This window comes from Quercus lobata, chromosome 2 (genome assembly GCF_001633185.2).
Source record: "Quercus lobata isolate SW786 chromosome 2, ValleyOak3.0 Primary Assembly, whole genome shotgun sequence".
NCBI classification, from domain to species: Eukaryota; Viridiplantae; Streptophyta; class Magnoliopsida; order Fagales; family Fagaceae; genus Quercus; species Quercus lobata.
Window position 1 is genome coordinate 26,282,151 of NC_044905.1, and position 8,336 is coordinate 26,290,486.

Here is an 8,336-nt window from a genome sequence, read left to right on the forward strand (position 1 = left end):
AGTTCAAGCCAACTCAGGATTACAAGTTAGAACAATCTGTGTAGAGTCCATTTCGATCATGCAGACAAGAATACTATTTTAACACTTTAGAGTGTTCATACTAAAATCTATATTTTTATTGGTAATGCACGACTGTTTCAACATTATACTTTAAACTTCTATGATGTTTTGACGATAATCTTTGACATGGACCAAAATGAATCACGGGGACTAGGCTTGTTGACCCTATCGGCTGTGCTTCCTTCTCTCACTGATTACGTTGACACCAGCAAATCTATGTCATGTTGTCCTAAGCTTATAGTGATTTTATTCTTCTTCTCTCTATATCTAGTAGCGGTTGCACAAGGAGGACACAAGCCCTGCATTCAGGCTTTTGGAGCCGATCAATTTGATGGAGAAGATCCAGAGGAGCGGAATGCCAAAAGCTCATTCTTTAATTGGTGGTTTCTTGGAGTATGTGGGAGTTCCGCGGTAGCAGTTTTGGCCTTAAGTTATATACAAGACAACCTTAGTTGGGGCCTAGGATTCGGAATCCCTTGCATTTTGATGATAATTGCACTGGTTATCTTCTTGCTTGGAACTAGGACTTACAGGTACTGTATCAAAAGGAATGAGACAAGCACATTTGTGAGAATTGGTGGAGTGTTTGTTGCCGCAATTAGGAATTGTCATACTACCCGTTCGGCAATAGCTATTGAAGAGGAAGCTTGTGGAACGTCACACCATAGCTCTGAACAATTCAAGTAAGAGAAATGATTATCAATTTATCATCTTATACTTATTGATACATTAGAAAGAAAGGGTAATAGGAAAGCATAAAGCTCAATGAAGTGTAGTCTGCTTTGGTAGGCCACAAGACCCTACAGTCTTGCACTTTACAAATTTTCAACTGGTATTCACATATCCTATTAAAACTACTACTCAACTTATCATTCCTTAAATTTCTTAAGAAATAAGAACATATTTTTTATAAAAAAAATTCAAGAACTGAAATCCATCCATTTATTAAGATAAGAACATAGATCAAGTCAAAATTAATAGACTACCACAGATTATTATTTGAATTATCATTTATAAGGACGACTGCATACATTGTATATGCAGATGCTACATAATGCATTATTACATTACCATGGAACTTTGATCAGACGATTATAGAATAAAATCCTAGAAGGTAATTGCGGTTCCTTACTGTACGTAGGACCCTTACATCCTTGTAGGCTATAACACTTTGCTATGACAAAAAGATGTTCTACTTAGAGTCTGTTTGGATATCGCCTATTACTGAAAACTGAAAACACTATAGCGAAATAATTTTTAAATATGTGAATGGTGCCATGGGACCAGTTTTAAAGTTAGATTTGCTGAAATTCGTACTCGTGGGTCTTGTGAATAGTGCACGGGACCCACAAAAAAACATCAAACGCAGGGAGAGAAATAATTTCAATGCAATCCAAACTCAACCTTAGCCCTTGAAAAAGGAAACACACTTTGATGCCCTAGGTTGATTATATTGATTGAGTGTGTGTTATAGGAGTGTGTGATGAGTATCAAATTAGGCATATATGGGTTGATTTAAAATTTATTACCAACTACAAGAATTCTTAATTATGACTAGCTTAGTCTTTTTAAGGTATAGTGCAAATGTGACTATTACTTTTCCTTGGGTTGCTACAGATGTTTTTATGACTCAATGTGACTTAAGGTCATTGCAGCACAACGTGGGCACTGATGAGGATGTCAAGAATTTAAGGGAGAGAGATTGTAATACCCTGAGAGATTGTGATATTCCAATTTATGCGGATTTGATTGGATTGAATAAAATCGCAGTTTCTAACTTAAAGCATTACTGAGATCTCAAGACACATGGAAGATAGTGAAGAAATATATATGTAGTTACAAGATGAAGCATCTTTGACTCAAAATTAGAAGGAAACTTTGCATAAGACTCTAAAGAAAGATCAATAAGATCTAACGTTGATCTATCATGATTTAGATGAAACCATATTTGAGAAAGTTATAAATGCAACATCATCCAAAAAATCATGGGAGATTCTTCAAACTCTTTGAAGGGAGTTAATAAGGTTAACTAGATAAGAATGCTCGCCTTCAAACGTTGAGAGATGAGTTGGAGACCTTATGCATAAAAGAATCCTAATTAGTTGCGCATTATTTTTCAAGGTTGATAGCTATTGTAAAATCAGTTAAAAATAAGTGTTGAGAAATTGGATGATGCCTATATGGTAAAGAAAATGCTTTGATCATTTGACCAACTCATCGGATCTTTACAAGCCCATGAAGAAAGGTTTAACAATAAGAAGCAAGAGACTTTAGAGCCTATTAAATAATACAATCTTACCCTGAATGAGAAAGGATGTCATGAAAGTACTCAAAGAAGGTCAAGACATTGGTCAAGGAAAAGGATCCAAAGGAAGGAATGGTTGTTGCGATCTTCTAATGACTATGTGAGAAGTCAATACTCACAAGCCACAAGAGAGTGACAAAGAGGACGTTTCTCAAGGCCATAAAAAAGAAGGTTTGACAAAACAAATGTTAAATGTTATAATTGCCAAAGATTCAAACATTATTGTCCTAAATGTAGAAACGCTATTGAAAATATTGAGGAGAAAGCCAACTCTGTTGAAGATTAAAACGAAACAGTTGAATTTGTTGTTAGGATATAAAAGAGAATAAAAAGAAGAGAAGAATGTGGGGTATCTTGATGAATGTGTGAGAGTAAAAAGATGTTTTTGGAGCTTGATGAATTGGTGACTGTCAATGTTACATTTGGTGATTTGTCCCATGTTCTATTCAAAGGGAAAGATAAAATTTTTTATTCATCTAAATAATGGAGATTATCAATGTATTTATGATGTCTGTTATGTGCCTAGAATGAAAAATAACATTTTGAGCTTGGGAAAACTCCTTGATAAAGACTATGAAAATCACTTGAAAGACTGTACGTGCTTGATGAGGTACCGTTGAAACAATGTAATAGCCAAGGTACCTATGGCAAGAAATAGTCTTCTAATTAAACATTCAAGTTGATGTCACTAAATGTTTAAGGGCTAGATATAGAGATTCCTCATAGTTTGGCATTTTAGATTGAGGCATCTAATTGTTGGAAAATAAGATGGTAATTAAGAGCATCACTTTCCATTGAACATCTTGACTAGTTCAATGAAGGATGTCTTGTTGGCAAGCAAGTAGGAAAGAAATTTCTAAAAGATGCTACGACGAGAATAACCAAGCTATCATAGCTTGTTCATACTGATGTATGTACGTAGATTGATCATATTGTTATCATTTGGTAAGAAATAACTATTTTGTTCTCTTTTATTGATGATTTTAGTCGAAAAATGTTGGTTTATTGTTTTGAATAGAAACATAGGGTGTTTGGACCATTTAAGAAATTTAAAACATTTATATGAAAAAAAATTGAGAATCTCCAAAGATACATGAGGTGTTTGGAGCATTTAAGGCCTTGAGATTAATAGAGGAGGCAAATTCACATGAATTTAAAGAATTTTATGACAAAAATAAGCTTCACTACCCTATAACATTCTCTTGATCATCACAATCAAATGATGTAGTTGAAAGAAAGAATCATTCCATTTTTAATATCGATAGGAGAATTTTGAAGAGTAAGAGAATGTACAAAGAACTTTGGGGAGATTCTATTTTCTGTGCAGTTTCTTTGTCCGACCAATGTCCCATAAAGAGTTGTTGGTGGATGTTTTCGCGACACATTTTCTACAAGCCAGATTCAATCGAACCTGACCACTTTGTGGGCCTAGCTCATGTATTTATTTATTTTTTTTAAGCATGACACAAGCCCATGTGACATATTGGGAAAATTAAGGGAATGTGGTTTGGAGGATATGGCTCGATTCCTTTTGAACCTTTTGCATGAGCCCAACTCATGTGTGCTACCAAGCGAGTTAAGGACAGGTCTTATGCTCTAGCTGTTTGTGGCCCAAGTTTTTTGCCCTGCTCTCTTTTCCACCCAAAAAACACAATTGACTCCAATCTTATTACCTCAACCTATTATAGCCATCAAATGCAACTACCAAGAGCCTGCAATGACTAGGAAACAACAACTTAGAATAAGCAACTTTATTCCAATAATTATGTAAAAAGGAACCAACTCATTTCCTAAGCATAAAGAAACCTACACCAAATCATGGAAATAGTACCTAGGAGTTCCAAAGTCTCTTTCCCTACCCAAAAACTAGTCATTAGTAGCACTCCAAACTCAATATAAAAGGCATCTCATCAGCTAAAAAATGACTAATCACGTTTTACCCTTGGAGCTGAAACTTTAAAACAAAAGTCTCAGTTAGCATAGATTCTTATCATTCTGAAACTTAGGGGGTGGAAATATTGGTACAGAGGAAGCTCCCTCTCTCTCTCTCTCTCTCTCTCTCTCTCACAACCTTTCTTAGTTTCCTCTTCTTGTTGTTGGTGGGTCAAAATTTCAAACCTAAAGTTCTAAGTATATTTTATGCATTTTTGTTATTGTAATTTTGATTTATCTCTTGTTAAAGCACTATTAGCTTTTCATCTCACATTTAGAATTTTGGGTTTGAATTTTCACAAATAATCACTTCTAAAGAACCTAAGGATAGTTTTGGGCCTATTCTTGAATTTTGGTCTTTGTCGTAAAAATGTCCACAACAAGAATGTAGGAGGAAAATCCCGAAAACACGCTTAAAGTGAAAGAAGCCAACGATTTCACATTTACTTGTTCTAGGGAACATTGCACATATGTTCATGTATCGGATCAAGAGATGTTCAACATTCACATGGATTTCCAAGAAGTAACTAATTATATATACACACACACACACACATATGTGGGTGATACATGATACTACATTCACATGGACTTCCAAGAAGTAACTAATTATAACATTCTTGTCAAGTTGGGTATGTTGCTACAACATCTAGTGTTTGTCATGGGTTTTGGGTCAGAAATTATTAAAGGAGTTGCATTTGCTGCAAGTAGTAGCCATAAAGATATTTGTGGACTATAAGTCAATGCTCTCTATTGTAAATAAGCTATTGTTTCAAGGCAAAATTTGCCAAACAGTATGATTCTGAAAAAAATTTAGGCGAATGGCATGCGTTCAAAGTTTATTAGTTAGTTAGATTGTTTTTTGGAAATCGAGTATAGCAAAATCGAGTTCTAGCCAAAATCGCCAAAATCGAGTTTAATATACTCGATTTCCTACTGAGAATTTGCTCTGAGATGGATAAAAAAGGAAGTCGAGTATAGTAAACTCAATTTTGGTTGGAAATCAATTTTGCCGTACTCGATTTCCAAAAAAGAGTCCAACTAACTAATAAACTTTAAATGCATGCCATCCGCCTAAAATTTTCCCAATATTATTCTGTTTGGCAAATTTTGCCTTGTTTCAAAATAGAAGTAAGAAAAATTGATACCATATATCAATTTATTCGAGAATGTATTGACAAAAACAAAGTTCAACTTGAGTTCGTGATGTTACATGATCAAGGTTTTAGATATACACACCAAGCCACTCAAATAAGACACTTTACAAATACTAGCCTTGGAGTGACCAGGGGATGTTAGAAGTTTACTTGTTTTAACTAAATTCTCATTAATAACACTACTTTTATGAATTAAATAACAATTGAGTCCCCCCTCAAAAAAAAAAAAAAAAAAAAAAAAGAGTCAATACATGTGAGAAATCTCCCGATGTTAAGCTGAAAGTTTATAAATGTAGTGACTTTATATAATAAATGTAATCAAAGTTGAAAGTTATATGGTGTAGTATATATGGCCCAAATATCTGTCTATTTGTAACTAAGTATCCGTTTGGATACTGATGATAACGTTGAGCATTTGCGTTTTGGCTTCTTTTTTTTTTTTTTTTTTTTTTGAAAAGAGCGTTTCATGCTTTTGCACTATACACACATTTAGAAATTATTTTGCTATAGTATTTTCTGTTTTCAGTTTTCAACAAAATAAACAGTATCCAAATACACCCTAAGAGTGAAGAAAAGAAATAATAATACAAAAGAGTTTTTCTTGATTCCATTCTATTTTCATTTGAAAGTGAGAGTCCCTTCATTAAGACTTTAAGAGTGATGCGAGTATGGGAGTTTTAAGTGTGTGAAGGTCCACCAACTTTTCGATATAGCTTATTTTGGTCTTAAATGCAATTATGCAAATATACTATAATAAAAGGTTTTGAATTGCTCATTTCATTTACTAAACTAATAAGATGTTTTGAATTGCATACTTTGACCAAAAGTTATCTTACATGGCAATTTGTGTCTTCTAATGTGGTAGGTTTCTTAACAAAGCCTTGTTGTCTGTAGACCGTCATAAAGAAGAAGGTAAGGTTTGTACTATTAGTGAGGTTGAAGAAGCAAAGGCAGTGCTTAGGCTTTTTCCAATATGGGCTACGAGCTTGGTATACGCAATAGTATATGCACAGCACTCAACTTTTTTTACCGAACAAGGGGCTACCCTAGACAGAACACTTTTTCCTGGCTTTAAGATACCAGCAGCTTCATTACAATTCTTTATTAGCCTAGCCATTGTTCTTTTCATTCCTATATATGACCTTATTTTTGTTCCTATAGCAAGAGCTTTCACTGCTAAACCCTCTGGCATCACAATGCTACAGAGAATTGGAATTGGGATGCTTTTATCTGCAACTTGCATGGTAGTTGCGGCTCTAGTTGAAATAAAAAGGCTTAGTACTGCTAAAGAATTTGGGTTGGTTGATAAGCCAAATGTGACTATTCCAATGAGTGTGTGGTGGTTGGTTCCTCAATATGTCTTGTCAGGAATTGCTGATGTTTTCACCTTGGTTGGTTTGCAAGAGTTCTTCTATGATCAAGTCCCAATTGAATTAAGGAGTGTGGGTATTGCCCTTTATCAAAGTATTCTCGGTTTGGGCAGCTTATTAAGCAGCCTCCTTGTCTCCAGGGGCGGAGCCACGTTGCCCCTTGGGGGGGCCGTGGCCCCTGCAAAAAAAAAAAAGTCCAGCAGGTTATATTGAAATTTTAATTGGGCCCCCCCAATTATTTACATCCGGCCCCCCCTCCCTTTTCTGTTCATTTCACTCCCAGACCCAAGCAGCTTTAGTTTCAATTGTAGGCTTCTTTTATCTTCTAATAAAACAAAACATAGCCCCTTATATTTAAATACCCAAAGGCACTACTCAACAAATTAACATTTTATCACCCATTCTCAATCTCAAAATTAGAACCCTTTCTTTTGCTATTTTTTTAGAGAGTTGCTACATCTACAAAATTTTTACAGTATTTTTACAAATCATAAGTGGTTAGTTATTATTGGTTCAAATTTGAATCTAACACTAAGATTACTTTTTTGCTCCAACAATAACAATCAATAACAACTTGCCACTTAGAATTTGTTGTAAAAATGTTATAAAAATATTGTAGACATATCATTTCTCTTCTTGTCTTCAGTGTACACGCCACCGCCCACTCCACTAGTACCAGCAGCCCCCAAACAAAACAAAACCTCAGCTTAGCCCTCCTTTCAAACTCAGTCCTCACGATCCAAAAAAAAAAAACTTGACCATTATTTTCTTTCTTCTTGCTTTCTTAAAATAAATCATTCAGAGGATAAGTTTTCAGTTTTCTTTTCTTTCTTCAGCACACCTTCATCTCTTTTTTTAGTGTTTTTTTTTTTCTTCTTCTCAACTATATACGCTTACTTAAATATTTACATGCACTTTAATTTTTCATAGATTTTTAGAGAAATATATGATTGAAGGCATGGGGAGGTATGAATAACATCCATATAATTAATAATAGGAATGATGATAGGTTGACTATTTAAATTACAGTGGAATTTTTTTTTTTCTTAAGTACGAATAACATTCATATAATTAAGTAAAAATTTCTAATTAAGAGTTTATTTTTTAAGTTTTTTTCAGGTTAATTTTTGAGTTATATTCTTAAAACTTAAAGAATTATGAGCAAACGAAAAACAATTGATGCATTCTTTAAGAAAAAAGATGTTAGCAATTTAGAATTTAGGACACCTATGGTTGTAGAAACAAATGTGGTTATAGATATAAATGTTGATACTTCAATGCCTAATAAACACCCTTCCAAATATTCAAGAATTCAATCTGAAGAGATAGATTGTGATCCAGGATCACGTAAACAAATATGTGAATTTCCTATTAATAAATAAGATGAATCTGACGAGTTTATCTCAAAGGAGATCCATATCAACCTAAAAATATAGACTGTCCATACAACAATGATAATTATCGTTGTCAAAAATCGGCCCCCCCATATAAAAAATCCTGGCTACGCCCCTG

The 8,336-nt window shown here is 34.1% G+C and overlaps 1 protein-coding gene across 1 annotated transcript in view; it reads left to right on the plus strand.

The window, feature by feature from the left end:
- The first annotated feature begins 215 nt into the window (after positions 1-215).
- LOC115975116 (protein NRT1/ PTR FAMILY 5.10-like) overlaps positions 216-8,336 on the plus strand; it is a 10,180-nt gene continuing 2,059 nt past the window's right edge. Inside the window, exons 1-2 of the mRNA XM_031095769.1 lie at positions 216-743; positions 6,320-6,966. Coding sequence (XP_030951629.1) covers positions 277-743; positions 6,320-6,966 — 1,114 coding nt within the window. The 5' untranslated portion in view covers positions 216-276. The remainder of the gene's footprint in view (positions 744-6,319; positions 6,967-8,336) is intronic.